The sequence below is a fragment of the Cynocephalus volans genome, chromosome 7 (genome assembly GCF_027409185.1).
Source record: "Cynocephalus volans isolate mCynVol1 chromosome 7, mCynVol1.pri, whole genome shotgun sequence".
NCBI classification, from domain to species: domain Eukaryota; kingdom Metazoa; phylum Chordata; class Mammalia; order Dermoptera; family Cynocephalidae; genus Cynocephalus; species Cynocephalus volans.
The window spans coordinates 134,437,174-134,455,196 of record NC_084466.1 but is presented as its reverse complement, the minus strand read 5'-3'; the positions used below and the strand labels follow the sequence as shown (position 1 = coordinate 134,455,196).

The window sequence follows — 18,023 nt, the reverse complement described above, 5'->3', positions numbered from 1 at the left end:
TGCCCAGATCCTGGAATCCCAAGACGGAGGCAGCTAGCTTGCAGCCAGCTTGCTTTGCTCTCTGCTCCCTTGCCCCCGCCATTCAGTTTCTCCTGCTGGAGAAGTAAGAAGTTGGTCTGGTGGGAACAGCATGGGCAGAGGCCTGGAAGTGAACTGCAGAATCCCACGCCTGCTCATTGAAATACAGATTCCAGGCCCTGCCCAGGCCTACTGACTCGGCGTTTCTGGGGGTGACGCCCAGCAATGTGCATGTTGACAGGCTCCCCAGGAATTCCAAAACCAAGCCAGGACTGCATTCTGGATGGCTCATGCATGAGGATTGATGGCTGTGTTCAGAGTAGACAGGCAGTGAGGTGGCAGATGGATTGGAGTCCTCACCATGGACTGTGCCTGGACAGGGCAGTCCCTTGAGGATGTCAGTCAGGGGGTGGACCACGGAGTGGGAGCAGGAGTGGGGAACCTGTCAGAGGACAGGACTCTAAGCCTCTAATTCCTGAACCACCAGCCCAGCCTTTGGGGCCTTGGGAATGGCTGTCTTAGGGGTCTGCTCAGCCTCTGACCTGCCTTCTGGCTTCATGAGGAAGCAGTGATGAGACTCTGTCTGCATTTTATTTCCACGAGGTTTTGTTCCTGGGGGTAAGAAACACCCAAGTTGTGGTCCAGCAAAGACATGCTTCCCACCATGGCCTCCGCCAGAAAGTAACTTGTTCCTCACTTCAGCTTTTTGGTTTATGGACACATGACAAGAGGCCACATTTCCAGTAATGATGAAGCCAATGGAAAAACAAAGATTTGGGGAAAATGTGCCTTCCTCATTGTTTGAGCACCTTTTTCTGATCTAAAGTTACTTTGTTTAGAAACAGAAATGTGGCATGTGTAATGTAATGGTCAGTTTTGAAATCTGAAGGAAAAAAAATATTTTTTTCCAGAGTTTCAGTAAAACTTAGAAGTTTACAGGAAAAAAAGTGCTTTTCCCTGACTCTCTTCTACTTTGCCCCCTGGGTCTTGTCATTGCTACGTGTACCCTGAGCAGCTGGGGTGAAGATGCATGTCACTAATGTTAGAACTGGAGTCTTGCAGCAAGGAAGCTTGGCCGTGTCAGAAAGTCCCTTCATGTCCTTGTACTCAGAAGGGTGAGCTGGCCACCTTTTCACGCTCCATCCCCTTGACTCTGCTTCTGGCTAGTAGGTGCAGTGTTTTAGAAGCCCCTCAGGTCTTGGGGGCTGCTTTTCCCTTTATCCAGGGTCTCCCCAGCTCAATCCTGGACCACCTTAGACTCCCCAAGTGTGGGCCAGGGTCAGGGCTGGTGTATAACTGTTCCTGGTGGGACGGTGAGCTCCTGGTGAAGCAGTGATGACAGGCTAGTGATAAGAGGCCTAATAAGACTGTCTTTGTATGTTGGCAATAGCCCACAGGGAAACCTTGCAGACACACAGATCTGTCAAGGTGGGACAAGTTCTCCTCTTCCTCTCTCAGCTCCCTGCCATACACAGTCCCTCCCTGCAGCCCAGCAGCTCTTAATTCCTCATTTGCATTTGATCAGAGGGTTCTGATTAAGACAGCCCTACCCCCTTCCCCCATGACGCCAGTTACTCTCTGCTTTCAGTGGCTCAGTGGGCACTAGTGGTACCTCTCTCTCAAAAGGACAGGGAGGCTACCCTTGCAGGTCAAATTGATAGGAAGCAAGTTTCTGTTCTGTTCCTTTTTTTTTTTAAATTGGTGGCTGGCTGTACCTGGTACAGGGATCCGAACTTGTGACCTTGGGGTTATAAAGCTGTGCTCTAACTAAATGAACTAACTGGCCAGCCTGGAAGCAAGTTTCTGAATGGATGCTGGTACTACTTTCCTGCTAGGAGTACATGATTCCTGACAGACCCATAGCTGGCTTTACCAGCTCTGGCCATGGCTGCCTTCTAGATTTGTCTAATAAACATCTGAGTACCTACTATGAGCCAGGTCTTGTGGTCGAACCCCAGTGATACCAAGATGGATACAATGAGGACTCCCCATCAGGTGGGGGAGCTGGATAAGTAAACAACAGTTTTAATACAGTGTCACAAGTGCGCCATGGGGGTAGGGCAGAGTGATAACGGGAGTCTCTGTGCGAGGTACATGGACCTGCGGGGGACCTCCTGGGGATGCTGAGCGAGGCTTCCCACTCCTAGTTCCGTGAGGTTTCTAAATGAGTCAGCCATGAAGCAGAAGAGCAGCTAGCTGTCCAGAGGGTATCTGGTCAGTCTCAGCATTAGCATGCCACATCTTCTAAACCACACATCTCCTCTGTGTCCCCAGGGTACCCACCGGGTGGTGCTATTTCAGGGATTCTATGCAGATTGCCATGCATTCAGTGGAATTGTTGCAGCTTGAAAGGTTCTAACTAGTATATGTGCCTGGGTTGGAGTCCCAGGTTCCTGGGCCTGGCCCCAAGTGTGTCCCTGGCTCACAGGGCAAGCCAAGCCTGGGACCAGGTCTCTTTCTCCGCTTCTCCCCAGGGTGGAAGCTCAGCATTACCCAAGGCCTCCAAGCAGCCAAAGGGTTAACTCCGCCCTCCCCAGAGATTCTGTACCCCACACTCCTGACCCTCCCCTCTCCCCCAGGCCCTCTCAGATGCAGCCTTCTGGGCACAGCTCAGTCATGTGAGAGCCAGATGTGGGGATTTCCCAAGCAGTGATGTGTGTATGTGTGTGTGCGTGTGCATGTGTGCGCATGCACAGCTCTGTTTACGTGGCATCTGAGAGCTCAGGGGATTGGTCCAGACCCGTGCAGAGCAGGGGAGGGTGGGGTAAGGAGAGGTCCAGGGGCTCCCAGCACACGCCACGGGGGGCTGCACCAAGCCTTTGCCGAGGCCTGCCAAGCTCTGCCGCGCCCTGCTCCCACCAGACACTATAGATAAGCAAGTTGTTCCTTCTTAGACTCCCATTTCCTGCAACATCCATCTTGCCGTAAGACCATTTTGGTTATGGATATTTTTTTAAAAATCTCTTTGAAGGGTTTTGAAGCAGATGCCAGAAGCCAGCAGTCTCTCAGGGATGTGCTGCAGGCTTGGGGGCCTGCCCGTGAGCCGCTGTGCCCAGCACGAGCTAGGCTCAGGGTCTTTTGTGGCCTGAGAAGACCTGTATGTAGCTCAGGAGGCAAATCTTGGACTTGAGAGAGAGCAGGGCCGTGTGTGCCAAGAAGGCCCTGGGGCAGTGTGGTAAGCTGGGCCTCAGTTTCCTATGAAACCCTAGAAACTGAGAGCAATGAATATTCACCCTTCTATCAGCCATTAGGCACCTACTGTATTCAAGGTTTTGTGGGGGTGCTGACAGGGTTAAGTCCTGAAGGAGCTAAAGGTTTGATTGGAGAGATTCCTAAAAGATCTTTATTAAGCACCTACTATGTAGCAGATACTTGCTAGGACTACAGCCCTAACCAGACATGCTGGAGCCAGTTAAAATAGTCAGTAAACAGTATAGAGATTCTGCCCAAGGCAAGATGAGGGAGACAGGCAAACCTTGAAAAGTGGGTGTCCTCAACCTCGGTTCAGGAGTGAACTCTCCACCAAGCCCCTGGCCCCCCATCCCCACCCCCGTCCTGCTTCAGTCAATGGCAGCATCCAGCTAGATGTCCACTGAAGCACTGAGAGCCCTGCCCCAAGGGTGGGGTCCAGTTACACATGGAAGGCCTCCAGGACTCAGGCCTGCTACATTTCCCACCTTGGACCCCCTGGGGCCCAGCCTGCCTCCTGGTTTGGTCTGGGCAGCCTTGGGGAGTAGGGTGCACTGTAGTCACAGTGCAGCCATGCCAGGCAGGTGGGTAAGAGAGCCATGCTGCCTCCCCAAACCTGCATGCCTCCCGCAGCAGATGGGAATGCTTGGGAGGGTGTCTGGTTGTATATTTGCCCCTGTCTCCAGTGCTTTGAGCCAGATAATAAAGAGCCAGATGGTTATAGCCAGCGGCCCCCAGCTGTGCACGTGGGTGCTGCTCATTAAATAGTTGGTGGTTGATTCAGTGATAATCTGATTGCAAGAGTCCGGTCTGGAGAAAACAAGACATTGACACTCCACTTTTTGTTGTCCTGGGATGGGAATGTCTGTCCCAAGTCCCTTGCTGTCGACTCGTTCACTCACAGCTCTTGTGGAGACCGAGCCAGGGGGTTGCTGACTTCATCCTGCTTCGCTGGCCCTTTTCTGTGCTGCCTCTTTCTCCATGTGAGCGCAGATACTAGCTTTGGCTGGGGCTGCTGGGGAAGCTAGAGGGTGGGAAAATTGGAGGGGGGATATCCCAGTAAGTGAGAAAGGACCACCAAGTCAGACCACCCCAGGGAGGGGGATGGCTGGGATCCTGGAACTCGGAGCAATGTTGAATGTGTCTGTTCTCTGCACATAAACGCCCCAGTGCAGGGAGAGGTGAGAACCTGAGAACTGAGGGGGAAGCTGCGACCCCAGGGGCTGCCGTGGGGTCGGCCAGCAGCTGCTGGGAGAGGAGGCTCAGAACCCGCCAGCCTCCCCAGCCAGCGCCCCTTTGTCCACCCACGGCACCTCTGACTAACCACAGCACCTGTCTTCAGCCAAGAAGCTTTGGGGCTTCTCAGCAGGGTGCTGCCCCCTGCCAGGGCAGCCCCCTCTAGGCAGCTGCAGCACTCCCAGGGGTGTCCTTGGCCTCTCACACCCACTGGGGCTGGGTTGATCCTTCTGGTCCCAGCCCTGGGTAGGCCAGCACCCTTGGACTTAGTCCCTAAGGGGCTGTGGAGTATTTCCTGGCCCAACCCCCACTCTGCCCCATTCCCCACCTGGGCCTGGAAACTGACTGTTCCCTGACTGCAGAACTCAGCAGCCAGAGGTTCAGTGGCGCATTCCTGCCCCGGGTTGGGCTGCCCCCACATGTACTCTGGATTCTGGGAAAGGCAACTCCTGGGGAAGGAGGCAGGCCCTTTTGTGCTGAGAGCAAAAAGAAGAGGAATATGGCTGCGTTTACAAAGAGGGGCACAGCAGAAATAAATAAGGCCTTGGCCAGTGGCTGGGAAGGGTCCAGAAAATGATCCCCTGTTAGGCCCCCTCACTCCTACTTCCTGGCCAGCCTGCCTGGGCTCAAGTCTGATGCCATCCCTTCCTCGCTGCAAGGCTTGAGCTTCACTTTTTTCATCTGTAAAATGCAGACTGCTGTAAGGATTAAATACGCTAATGCTCGTAAAATGTTTGGCACAGTGTTTAGCATGAGTGTATGTAAGTAGTACACTCATTATATAGATTATACCAGTATAATCTAGCCCCAGCCCTGCTACTCAACTTGCTGTGTGATCTTAGGCAAATTTCTTCCCCTCTCTGGTCCTGAGTCCCCACATGGTCCTTCCAGCCTGTGGAGTACCACCAAGAAGCCAGAGATGTAGCAGAGGGAGGAGAAACTGGAGACAGAGAATGCCCTGGCTTCCCGTTTAGGATTTGCTTTCTGTCTAAGAAGACACTCACCAGAAATTCAGCCCTATGCAATTTCTTCTTAAGTACTTTTACTTATTTAGCTCAGAAGTCTCTGGCCCAGAACCCTCAGGCCTTGGGCATAACTAGCTACATAATTTTCAGGGCCCAATGCAAAATGAAAATGCAGGGTCTCTTGTTCATAAACTATTAATGACTCCAAACCCATGATAGACAGGCATGAAACCAGCTGCAGGGCCCTTCTATTCATGGGGCATTAGGCGACTGCCCGGGTCACACCTCCTTGAAGCCTGCCTGGCCTTGGAGGCGGTGAGTGTAGGGTCTGAGCTGCTGCTGGAATCGCATTAATCCCTCACATCCCCAGTACAAGGGCATCATTTTATTTTTATGCCATAAGCATTTACAATGAGCTGCTGCTGCTGCTCACCCTGGATCAAGCTTCACAGAGTTGCCCATGTGAGAAACAGCCCGCACACCAAGCAGTTGTACTCTTCTAAACTTCCACCTAGGTGAGTTTTGATTGCAAGTCGTGTTTGAACTATGTGTTTTCTGTCTTGGCCATCTGAATCTGTGCCTTGCTTTTCCCGAATGGCATTTACATCACTTTCACCGCTGTGCCTGTTTCTGCTACTCTGAGTATGACACCTGTTTCAGGCCCCCTAAAGTGAATATCATAAAAGCCAAACTACGTCTTTATAAATGACTATTAACCTTGCAGGGCTGCTGTAAAGATTTGATCTACTGTGTGCCTGTGACAGTTACCGTGCCTGCGACAGGGCATATGCTTTATTCATGGAAACAACCACTACTGCTGCTGCTACTTCTATTAAATGATAGGGCTAGCAGCTGTTAGGCCTTAATTAGTTGATGGCCTGAAAGTGGTGGCTGAGTTACGTGGTGGCCTAGTCAGAAAATAAAAGAAACTAGTGGAGTCTGTAGGAAACTTAATAAATCTAGCCCTGTGCAAAGTTTAGTTATAGGAAAGGAGAGAAAAGACTGTAACACAGCAGTTATGTAGAAAACAGTTTAAGGCTGCAGTGAGGTAAGAACAATAGAATCCCAAAGAGGGAGAGGTCTCGTGTGCTCACGTACGCAGAGATACTGAAGGATTGGAAGGACGGAGAGAGGACAGGGGAGGTATTCGTTCCATTCGGGCCCCTGGCAAGTTCTCTGCTGCTCCTTCCCTCCCAGGAGTCCAGGGTGGCGGCTGTGGAAGCTGACAAGGCAGGTGACCTTGCCCTGGTTTCCCTGAGCTTTGGTTCTCTCATTCTCTGAGGAGTTTGTACTGTTGGCTGTGGTTCCTGTCTCTCCCACCTGGGCTTGCAGCCCACTCTGGATTTATTAGTTTGGATGGGTGGAACTTGCTTTACACCAGGGAAGCATTCCTTGGAAACATGGTTTGAGACTCGATTTGGGTAAATTGAACCCAGTTCTCACTGCCCTGGAGTTACTCAAGATTCAAAGAAGCCTTTTTATGAACCTATAAGAGTCCTTTCCTGACCTAGATCTGTCCAGGTGTTTTTATGTAGTCCTTGGGTATACGTGTGTTTGGGGAGAGCTTCCTTAAAGTCAGGAGGACCTGGGGTGTTGTTCTTTGGTTTCTCCTGTCACCTAGACCTGACAAGAATCAGGTTTAGGCTGGCCAGTTGGCTCATTCAGTTGGACTGTGGTGTTAACAACACCAAGGTCAAGGGTGTTATTAATGGCCAACCACCAAAAAAAAAGGTCAGGTTCAGCATCGAAGGGCTCTCAGATCTCTATTTGGCTGCACCTGCAGGCTCCTGGTTTTCTCTGAGCTAGGATTCCTGCTGGTTTCGTGAGCCAGGAGGAATGGCTGTGACAGGGATGTGAGTACTGTGAGATGGCTGAGGGAGGGACCCTACCCCCGTGCCTCCTAGCTTCCAGGAACCCACTGCTTTTGCCACCAGCTTTGCCCTGTCACTCACTCCCTCTTGGGTCCCAGAGGCCTAATTCCTACCCCTCCCAAAACTTTTCACAGGCATTAGGCCATCTCTTAAAATGACCCTGCAAAGAAGGCAAGGTAGGTATTTTTATCCCCATTTTACAGAAGAAGGAAAAGAGGCTCAGAGGTTTGCTAATGCCCCGGAGTCAGCGAGCTAAGTGGCAGAGTGAGCACAAGAACCAAAGTTTCTTTTATTCTTGTTCCACATCTCTGCCCTCTGCATCTCCTGAATTATCTGCTCTTTTGGACTTGGGTTTCACTACACTGAGCCTGCATTCAAGTGGTTTTCCATGGGAAGGCAGACTGTTTCTCTGAAAAATTCATTTCAGCTGTGGTGCACTTGTATTATGCTACCAGGTTTCTGCTGGGCACGTCTAGAACACCAGACAACTACCTTAGAGATCAATAGGCCCAAATACTTAATTTTACACGTATGAGCATTGATGACCAGAGGAGTTAAGCCACTTGCCCAGGATCACACAGCCAGTTTCAGCAAGACCAGTTGTGCAGATTCCTGTTCAGTGCCCCTTGACTTCCAGCAGGCCGGTGATCCTGCTCTTTAGGGCCCTTGGTTCTGTTCGCCGAGGAGAGGGAGGTAGAGACAGGGGAAAGCAGGAAGCAGTTGGTTTGTGTCAGTCACAGCTGCTCATTTGGCTGCGCCTGCCTCTTGTCCCTTCACCCCGTTTGTCTCTTCATCTCTCCATCTTCCCAGCCCTAAGCCAGCAGGCTTGTCTGCCTTCTGGCCAGAGGGCCAGGGTCTGTGAGCCAGGGGCTCGCCTCTCTTAGTTGTAATGAGGCAGAAGTGTCCTTGCCACCCAGGAGAGAGCTTGCAAGGGTGGGCTGGAGAGAAGGGACTCCAAAGGGTGGAGATTTGGGGTGGGAGCAGTAGAACTGGATTAATTCTGCAGAACCAGGGGATGGGGAAATAAAGCATGTTTTAGAAAGACTTTTCTTTTAAAAAGACAGGCCCGTTTCTGGTCTGCTTCTCATTTTCCTCTTGGGAGAGAAGGGAAGGTCTGCTTTAGAGGATGATGGGGACAGGCATGAGCTTGGGTTGTTTGAGCTTGGATCGTCTGCCCACAGGCCAGGTCCACCCCCCATGTGGTTTTGTAAATAAAGTTTTATTGGAACACAGCCCATTCATCTTTCATGTATTGTCTGTGGCTGCTTTTGCACTACAAGGATAGAGTTGAGTTGTCCCGACAGAGACCAGATGGCCCTCAAAGCCTAAAATATTTACTCTCTGGCCCTTTGCAGACCCCTGTTCTAGCAGAGCAGTACTTCCTGGGTTCTCCAGGTCCAGGCATGGAACCTCCACTTGGCTTACTAAAAGAGATCAGCATTTCCAAAAGGTTTCCTTATGAAGAACCCAAAAAGAAACCAAAAAGGAAGGTAAACAAAGTGATACAGCAAGTTGAGGAGGAAGGAGACCAGGATAGCCTCTTAGCTGGGGCAGTGTGGGGCTGTGTAGTGCCAGCTGGGGCACTGCGCCTTCCCAGGGGTGTGGCGTGGCCTTGCGTTGGGGCAGCTCACTTGGCCTCATCTCCAGGGTACAGCAGTAGGAAGTTGGAGCCTCAGCAAGATGTGGACCCCAGGCAATGAAGCCTCACGTTCTGAACTCAGACCTTCTTGGCTGCACCGGCTTTAAGCCTTGGAGGTCCTAGTGCATCTACCTTGTCTCAGCCCTTCCAGTGCTTAAAAGCCAGGCCAGCATGGCTCCTGCTGCCCGAGAAGGCTGCAGACTGCCAGGCCTGGTGAGAGGCTCTGGCCTCAGACCCAGCCCTGTCTGTCTCTGGGTGAAGTCCCCAGGAGTTCCTCTACGCCGGACTCCAGCTGACCTGGTGTCTGAGAGTGACTGGGGAAATATCTCTGACCGGGTACCAGCATTTCCTTGGCTCATCCAGTGTTGAACAACATCTAGTTCTTATCCTTGCAGCCCCAGGAGCATGATTTTCCTGGTGCCCCCAGACCTGATTGAAACCAGGGAGCCAGGCTCATGTTAACCACATTCATGGGAGATCTTGCCAGTGGTGGCTAGACATTATTGAACACTGATTATGTACTAGGCACTGTGCTGGGCACTATTACCTATTACCTCATTTAATCCTCACAGAAACCCAGAAGGTAAGTATAAGGCTTCATCCCAATTTTTACAAGTTTGGGAATAGGCCCAGAGAGGTTTAAGTAGCTTCCTCAAAGGGGCAGAGTCTGGATTTGAACCCAGGCAGTTAGACTCCAGAGGCTTCACTAAACCTCTCCACAGACCCTGCTCTGTTGGTTTACCATGAGAACTGGAAGGGCCAGGATTCCCAGTTCTACATGAGAAGCCAGCTTGCAATTGGAAGGTGGCTCATTTAGGTCATTTAAATGGTGAGTGGCATCAAGCTCTGATCACCTGAGGTCTGTGTCCCTGCAAGCGATGGACACTGTGCCAGCTGTGCAACCTTAAGCAAGTGACTTAACCTCTCTGCTTCGGTTTCTTCATCTGCAAAATGGAGGGAATAATAGCACCAATTACTGTAGGTTTGTTATGAAAATCCGTGAGTCGCTCTGTGTAAAGTTCTTAGCAAGACGCTTGGCAGCCAGTAAGTGCTATGTGGATGTTTGCTCTGTTTGTTGTTACTCTCTGTAAATGGGTCAGCAGCTCTCTCGGCCAGTGCTAAGTGGGCAGTGCAAGGGTTTGTCTCTCAGACTTGTGTCTCAACATGTCTTGTAATTGTCCCCAGTGCAGCCAGAGCTCTGCTCCTCTGGAGGTGATGAGCAGCCCAGCATGGAAAGTACCAGCCTTGGGATGCCGCTAGACCTGGTTCCATCTCTGGCTCATGGGAAATTGGGCTAGTTACTTCTCCTATCCAAAAAATTCCTCCCCTGTAAAATGGGGCTAAAAACACATACCCATTTCATGGGGTTGTCATGGTATAGGTAGACAGTATCAATGCTCTTTACATGGCCACTCTGATTTTCTAGAATTGTTCTTACCATGATTAGGCCAAGAGCTTTCCGTCTCATTATAAGGTTAATGGCATCATATCTCATTATCATATGTTCTTTTTTGGTGCTTTGATTTTGCTCCTCCTACTTGGCAGGAGGACAACTTTTAACCCCATTTCACAGATGAGGAAACTGAGACCCAGGTTGAACACCACTGTCTGAGCCTGGAATAGAGCCCTCATTGCTTCCGGTCACTAAAAGTCCTTGTCTTTCTGGATTGGGGTTGGGGAGTGAGGCTCCCTTCCATTCTGTTAGAGTCTGCCCACCTTCCTCAGTGGGTGGGGCTGTGGCAAGGGCTGAACAAGACATCAGGGCCAGTGGACATGGTGCCCCAGGACCTGGAGGCTGGCTTTGGGTGCTCCAACCCTGATATTTGATGTTCCGAGTCCAAGCTGCTGAGCCTGCTGGTCTGTGAGGACCTTTGGAACCACTAGGCCCTGTGGGGCCAGCCACCCACATGGACAGAGAGGAAGGGCCAGGCTCCTCCTCCAGGGTCATGATAACCCATAGGCCAGTCCAGGCGGGTGGGTTGTGTAGGATTCTTTGTGTTCCAGAGGATTCCTGCCTTTCGGCAGACACCTCATTATCCCCAACCCAGCCAGCTGTGTCCCAGCGCCTCTGCAATCACATAGGCCCATAGCCAGCCCAGGGCCATGAAGTCACTCCTCTCCCCTCCCCCGCCTTCCGCCCTGTGGCCGTGTGCTGACCACGACCACGAGGAGCCTGCAGCCACTCGCTGGGTGGAGCTCCTGCCTGCCTAACGTTCTCTCTCCTCCTCTGATTCTCTTCTGCTGCTGTTTGTTCTCGGGGGACTCGGAAGTGTGGCTGTCCAGCTGGACTGAGTCTCCCAAGAAGGACGTGCCAGGTACTGCCCAGTGTGCATGTGAGTGCATGCGTGAACATGTGTGTCCTGGGCACACATGCGTGGGAATGGGTGCTCACAGGCCGCTTTCTGCATGCTTCCCAGTGTTGTGTAGCAGCCCTTTATCAGCATGTTCTCCGCTTGTTGTGCCCTCTGCCTTCCAGGTTGACCTTTTTTAGGTCTCAGATCCAGCCTTGGAGCCCTTTGATGAGTTCACAGTGTGTAAGCAAGTGTGCCATGCACCCAGAGTGTGTGGTTTGAATCCCAGCCCTGCCACGTCCTGGCTGCGCTGCCTTGGGCAGTTTACGCAACCTCCCTAAGGGGGTGTATTGCCTCCTGGGGAGCCTGGCACACAGAGCATGCTCGGACAGTGGTGGGGCTACCATCGTCTTCAGTGCTGTCTCGTTGGCCATCCCAGTGAGATGGGCCAACCAAAGATGATTCATCTCACTTCAGGCAGTTAAACCGAGGTGATAGGGAGGTCTCTGATGCCCGAGCCTGGTTTCCAGTGATCTCACTTGGGAGTTGGAGATTTGGGCCAGGGGGTGGACAGTCTTGTGACTGTGACTGAAGGTGGGGCACAGCCCCCATGCCCCACAGATACAGAGCTTGGAGCTGCCTCCGGCTTCAGGGGGCTCCTGGCGGAGATGGGCCTCAGCATCTTGGACCTTGGCCTATGTCCAGGAAGAGCTGGGCCAGGGGTCAGGGACTTGCCTTTAGCCTTTGGTATTACTGAACAATGGGGGGAGCGATGGAATTTCCAGAAGTGTCTTCTATAGGGCCTCTACATTTCTGAGAGTATTGCCCACCCCCATAACTCCAGCCCCAAACCTGAGAGCCAAAAAAAAAAAAAAAAAAAGAAACCATACCTGAGAGCAGAGGTTCAGGCTGGGAGATTGAGGGACAAGGCAGAGGGTCAGAGGTCAGAGGGGGGCTGGGCCAGTCCCAGGGGTTAAAGCCCAAAGCTCAGCCCCTCCCTGCCACAGATGTGGGCAGGGAGTGAGGGGTGGATGTCCTGGGAGAGGGGCCAGAGGAGAAGAGAAGGTAGAGGGTGGGAGGGCAGAGGGCCCCCTCCCTTCCCATATGATCGTCCTTCTGCCGTTCTCTGTGACGAGGGCCTGGGCCTGAGCTAATCACTGGGCTCCTGTCCCTTTTTCCCCTCTCCATAAGCCAGTAAGCTGGAGCCCACTTGGCCCACAGCAGTACATTTTATTCACCAGACGTATAGCTGAGAGGCCAACAGGCCTAGTCCGGCCTGGGAGAAACCAGTTGTGAGGGTCTGGAAGGGCCTTGGTGGGATGCCCAGGGCTGGGGGGGTCATGGGGAGCCTGAGGCAGAGGCCACCACAGGGCCCGGCTTCTCAGGATGAGCCTAGCTGTTTGGAGCAGAAGACCCAGGGGAGGCAGTGTAGACTGGGGAGAAACCCAGCCAGACTGGGAGTCCCGGGCCAGAGTCTTGGGCAAGTCTCCAGGTCTCTCTGGGCCTCGGTTTCTTCATCTGGAATGCTGGAGAATTCTGTGAGACAGGAAACTTGGAGGTAAAGGGCTGTGCTGGAGATCCTTGTAGATAAGGATCCTTGGCCCGCTAGCCTGGCATCACCCCAGAGCGGGCCCAGGGACCTCTGATCTGACTCCCCAGCTGGCAGGTGCCCACTGTCTGCCAGGAGGTGGGGTCTGGGAGAGGCATGTTGCAGGGACACAGTCCTGGACCTCCCTTCCTCACCCTTCTGGTGTCTGTGGCCCTAATTCGCTCTGAGATGCCTGCTGTTTCTGAGGCTGCGGAGGAGCTAAAAGCTCTTCAGTTCTTCCCCAAATCTTCCATTCCCTCGGCTTGCTTTATAAGTGACTATATGCAGTTTACATAGGACTTTAACCCTATCACTTCATCCCCTGCTTGGAACAACCCTGTGAGGTGGGTGCTGTTACTGTTCCTGTTTATAGATGGGGAGCTAAAGCTCAGAGAGGTTGAGCGTCCTCCTTAGGATCACAGAGCTAGGAAGGGCAAAGCAGGACTGGACCTCAGACCCTCAGACTCTCATTCTAAGCTTTTGCATCGTGAATCTCAGGTAATTATTGTGTCCAGTGTCACATCCTATGGCACCAGTTCTGGGGTGTCAACTCTCTCAGGGAGATACATGTCTAAAGCATGGGGTCTGGATGGGGAGCAATGCCCAAGAAAAAGTCCAGGAGAGAACAGGAGAGAGCACCATGGCTGGAGTGATAAGAGAGCCTTCTGGAGGGGCAGAGATGCTTGAGTAGAATTGGAATTGGTGGACAGAAGAGAGAAAGCATTCCAGGCATGGGGCCACAGCTAAAGCAAAGGCTTGGGAAGTCAGAACCTGGACAGAACAGTGTCATTGGCACACAGCAGATGCTCAATACATGTTTGTTGAATCACAAATGTTGCATGGAATTAGGTGGGAGGGGAGGGAACTTGGGGAGCTCAGATTGGCAAGAAAGACTAGGTTTGAATTTGGCCTTTATTCTTTAGGCAACAGGGAGCCACTGAGGATGTTAAAAGTGGGGGACTGACTTGGCAAAAGTCTAGTTGAGACATTTAAGTTGACAGCTGGGATCAGGTAGGAGCCAGGGTTCCATCCAGGTGGTAATTGGAGGAATGCAGGTGTGAGGCAAGGGTGGGGCAGGGGTTCAGGGAACCCCCAGGGCCCCCAAAAGGTCCAGCCAAGGGCTCCATAATAAAGCACAAGGGTCCACCCTTGGATGAGATTCATGCAAAGTCCCCTTCCAACCCAGGAGAGGCTATACTTTCTAGAAGGGGTACACCCTTCTCCATGCTCCTGCCAAACCCTTTTCTTCTGAAGACAAGAGGCTGCCTCCACTGCCCCTCCCCTCCCTCAAGCAGACTCCTCCAGCCCCCAATTTTCCAGGCCTTGCCTGGGAGGAGATCCAGAGCAGCCTTTGTGAGATGACATCACCACCCACCGGCTGCCCGGCCTGCCGAGTGGTTTCTCATCTGGATACCTGCTCCCAGCTCCCACTCACCCTGCGGTCCTGGGCCGGCAACACCCTAAGAAGCAGATGCCAGAGAGGGAGCTGGGAGCCTGTGTGTGCTGGGGGAGGGGAGGCAGCCAGAAAGACAAGAGTGTTTGTTATCCATGTGTCGTCCCACAGCTGTTGGAGTGGCCTCCAAGAAGTGCCGCAGCCTGTTTGTGCTCTATAAAGCCTGGAGAACGTTTTCTTAACGTTTCTACCTGCATCCCAGAGTGTCAGCCTTCAGAAAGTTCAGGCCAATTTTCCAAGAAGGCTGTTGGGGGAGGTGGTGCGGGTGTATGGATTTTCCTACATTTTGAAATCTTGTCTCAGATTTTCTTGGCTTGTATTAAAATGAGCTGATGTCTCTCCACTCCCCAGCACTCCTCATTAGCATCTTGCCACAAATCCAGAGCTCCTCGCTTCTCCTTGCCTCTGTTTCCTCATCTCCCCTTTCTCCCTTCGTGCTCACGTGTCTAGTTTTCCCATGTTTCAGAGGTGAGGCCCTGCCGTTTATCCACAGTGACTCAACAAACAAAATCACCCTGTTCATCTGCCCATTCATTTCATTCATTCATTGCACAAACATCTGTTGAGTACCTGCCACCTAATGGGCACTGTGGTCTGGTCAGTAGGGGTCGCAAAAGTCAACAGGAAACCCACACTCCAGTCTTTATTAAGCACCAGCTGTGTATCTGGGGATATAAGGGGAATGAGGCAGGCCCTTCCCTGGAGACCAGGCACCAGCGGAAATCAAGGTCATCAGCGGTTGGTGTCAGGTGTGCTTGGGCTTAATCCCAGCTGTGTGACTCGGAAAATTGCTTACCCTCGTGAGACTCAGTTTGCCCATGTGTAAGATGGGGCTGCAACAGGACCCACTGTTTGGGTTGTAAGGATCACATGAGAGACAGCAAGATGTGCACTGATGGCGGCTCACTGTTACCAATGTCATCTGGGCACTCTCAGGACTCAGACGCTCTCTAACCTGCTGTGGAACTCCTCTCCTCTTCTGTTTGTGTCTTGAGTTTTCCTTTCCTGTTTTCTCATCCAGTGCTCCCCAAACTGTGAAGTGAGCCCCCCCATATCACACAGGGTGGGGACCGACCTTTTATGTGCCTGGTACACTTAAGTGTTGTTGGCCAGAGTCTCCAAGCCCAGTGCCCTGGCCCAGGCACAGTGGGAGGTCATCTGTCAGCACAGTGTCCAGTGCTGCCTCTGTCCGGCTGGCAGGGCAGGTGAAGAAGCTGGCCACATCTGAGTGCACAGGCGGGGCTGGCCCTGCTGCCCAGCTGTCAGTCGCATTTCTGCCTGAAACACAATCCTGGCTTTGGAGAGGCTGCTGGGGACTGTGCATATCCATGTGGCCATCGCCCCCTGCCCTAGGTAGGATGGAGGCTCCCCCAGGGAAGGACCCAAAGATCAAAGAAGTGCTGCTCCTGGTGCATATGAGAGCCATGGGGGCAGGACGGGGTGTCTAAAAAATACTCATTCCTGGGCCCCACCCCAGACCGGTTCAACCTGGATCTCTGAAGCCCAGGCATCAGTATTTTTGGAAAGCTCCCCAAGTGATTCTGTCCTACCAAGTTGAGGATCACTGCTAGAAGAATGAGATGTATGGAAACAGAAATCAGAAGAGCTGTTCTGTAGTGGAAAGACAGATGGGCTTGAACCTGGAACACAGAGTGAATTTATGGTGTCTCCCTACCAGCTGTGGGAGCTGGGGTGAGTCTCTTGCCCTCTCTGCGCCTCTGATTTGTCTTTTGTGAAATGGGAAGATAAGAGGGATGTTGTGAGGAAGAAATAGGACAGTAAATGTGCCTGGCACATAACATTTGCCAACTCAGATGCAGGTGTGCAGGGAATGTGGCTGCAGGCTGAGGTGCCAAGGGGGCCATGTGGAGCCTGGAGACCCTAAGCCATTGCTGCAGTCAGGCTAGTGGTATGACACCCCTCAGCCTTCGAGGAGATTGGCAGACACATAGTTTAAGAAATGCAGTTCGCTTTGGGCTGGGGTTGGGGCTGGTCTGGGAAGGCTTCCTATATATAGATTTCTGGCTGGTGGACCCTGTTAGCTCCTAGCAGGGCATGTCATGTGTCAGGTGTGTTATCCCCAGCCTCATCCCCACCCCAGTGAGGATGATGGTAATAGTTGGAGCACAGAGAGGTTTAAGCAGCAAGTCCAATGCCACACAGCCAGTAAGCTGAGACAGGCATCCAGGCTGTCCACCTCCCAGCCTGGCACTTGCTTAATGAATATCACACTGGTCCAGTGGTTAAGAACAGAGAAGTGGCTTGCTCCTGGGAGCCTGGGGCCCACCTGCCCTCTGCTGCACCCCAACTTTTCACCCCTCAAGCTCCTGAGACTGCCAGAGCCTGACCACAAGCCCCATAACTTAAAGGCAGAGGGAGACTGAGTCAGTCTCCATATGGGGAGATGGAAGCAGCCGGGCCAGCCAGGCCCTTCTGGAAACGAGGCTGGGCCAGTGGCTGAGGCTGGTCTGTCTGTCCGGCCCTGGGCTCGGTGGCAGCGCCCGGGTTTGCCCGAGGGGCAGGAATGGAGCTGAATTTGAGGAAAAGTTGGCGGGGGGCGGGCTGGGCCAGCCAGCCGCTGGCGCTGGGACTTTCTTCTTGGGTTTCAAGTAAACAGTCTGGGCCCTCCTCCCCTGCTCTGCCTCCACCCCCAGCTCCTCATTCGACGGGTCTCATGTGTTTCTATTTAAGGGTTGCGAGTAAACCCCAGTGATTGGCGGCCTCCAACCCTCTTGACTCCTCGCCTGGGCCTGGGCTGTGGAGAAGTTCTCTCCCGCTCTTGCCTCTCCCTCTCCCGCCCGAGGGGAGCAGGGCTGCCTTTTCTCTGGGCTCACAGGGCTGGGGGGTAGAGGCAGGAGCCTCCTCCTCGCTCACCTTTCTCTCTCCTGCTCTCTGGCCTCAGCCTCCATGGGTGCTCGCGACCCTCCCCTCACGCCCCTGCTGGTAGCCAAATGGCCTGGAGAGACCACATCGGCCCCAGGCCTCTCCTCGGACTCCCTCACCCTGGGCTGTGACTAACTTGTCGCAGCAACAGCCTTTTCCTGACTCTGCTTGGCCTCTGTCTGCCTCTGTCTCTCTCCTCCCCCTCCTCCTCGGTCCCCTCCCTGGCCCCCGGCTCCCCATGTCCCCCGGTCCCCGCGGTGCAGGGGCCGGTGTGGGGCCTTGCTATATGGCCTGTCCTTGGGGCCTGGCGAGCTGCGAGCTCTGGCTGCGGGCTGCCCCTCGGAGCGGCGCTGGCGACGGAACAGCCTCCCACGAGGAGGCCGATGGACAGGGGGCGCCCCGGCCGCGGGGCCATGGCTGGCCGCTGGCTCACCGCGTGCTTTCTGCCCTCGCCAGGTGCCGACAGCAACGCCGAGCCCATGATCCTGGAGCAGTATGTGGTGGTTTCCAACTATAAGAAGCAGGAGAACTCGGAGCTGAGCCTCCAGGCCGGGGAGGTGGTGGATGTTATCGAGAAGAATGAAAGTGGTGAGTGGCCGGCCGGCTGGCCACTTGGGCCCCGGCCCAGCTCTTTGGCTGCACTGGGTTTTGTTCCCTTCCTCCTCCCCCACCTCTGCAGCTATACGTTATTTCCATCTGGCAGGGAGAGGGCTGAGTAGGCTGAAGTTTCCCCCTGTTGGTTTGGGCTGCAGGCCAGCAGTTTGCCTGGTGGTGGAAGAATGTCTCCCCAGCTCAGGGATAATTAACCGGCCTGTGTTAATGCATGGCCAGGGTGGCAGCCGCAGGGATAAGCATCCAGCCCCTGCTCAGGGTCCCCATGTCTTCTGAGG

At 53.3% G+C, this 18,023-nt stretch overlaps 1 protein-coding gene across 4 annotated transcripts in view; it reads left to right on the top strand.

Moving 5' to 3' along the window:
• SH3PXD2A (SH3 and PX domains 2A) overlaps positions 1-18,023 on the top strand; it is a 238,199-nt gene that overhangs the window by 164,016 nt on the left and 56,160 nt on the right. For 3 of the 4 annotated variants that reach the window (XR_010024035.1, XR_010024034.1, XM_063101873.1), the window contains exons 7-8: positions 11,189-11,233; positions 17,590-17,721. Coding sequence is in view for 2 of the 4 variants with exons in the window: in XM_063101873.1 (XP_062957943.1) it covers positions 11,189-11,233; positions 17,590-17,721 (177 nt within the window). In the remaining 2 variants the exon portion in view is untranslated. The remainder of the gene's footprint in view (positions 1-11,188; positions 11,234-17,589; positions 17,722-18,023) is intronic. The other variant, XM_063101874.1, reaches the window with a different exon arrangement.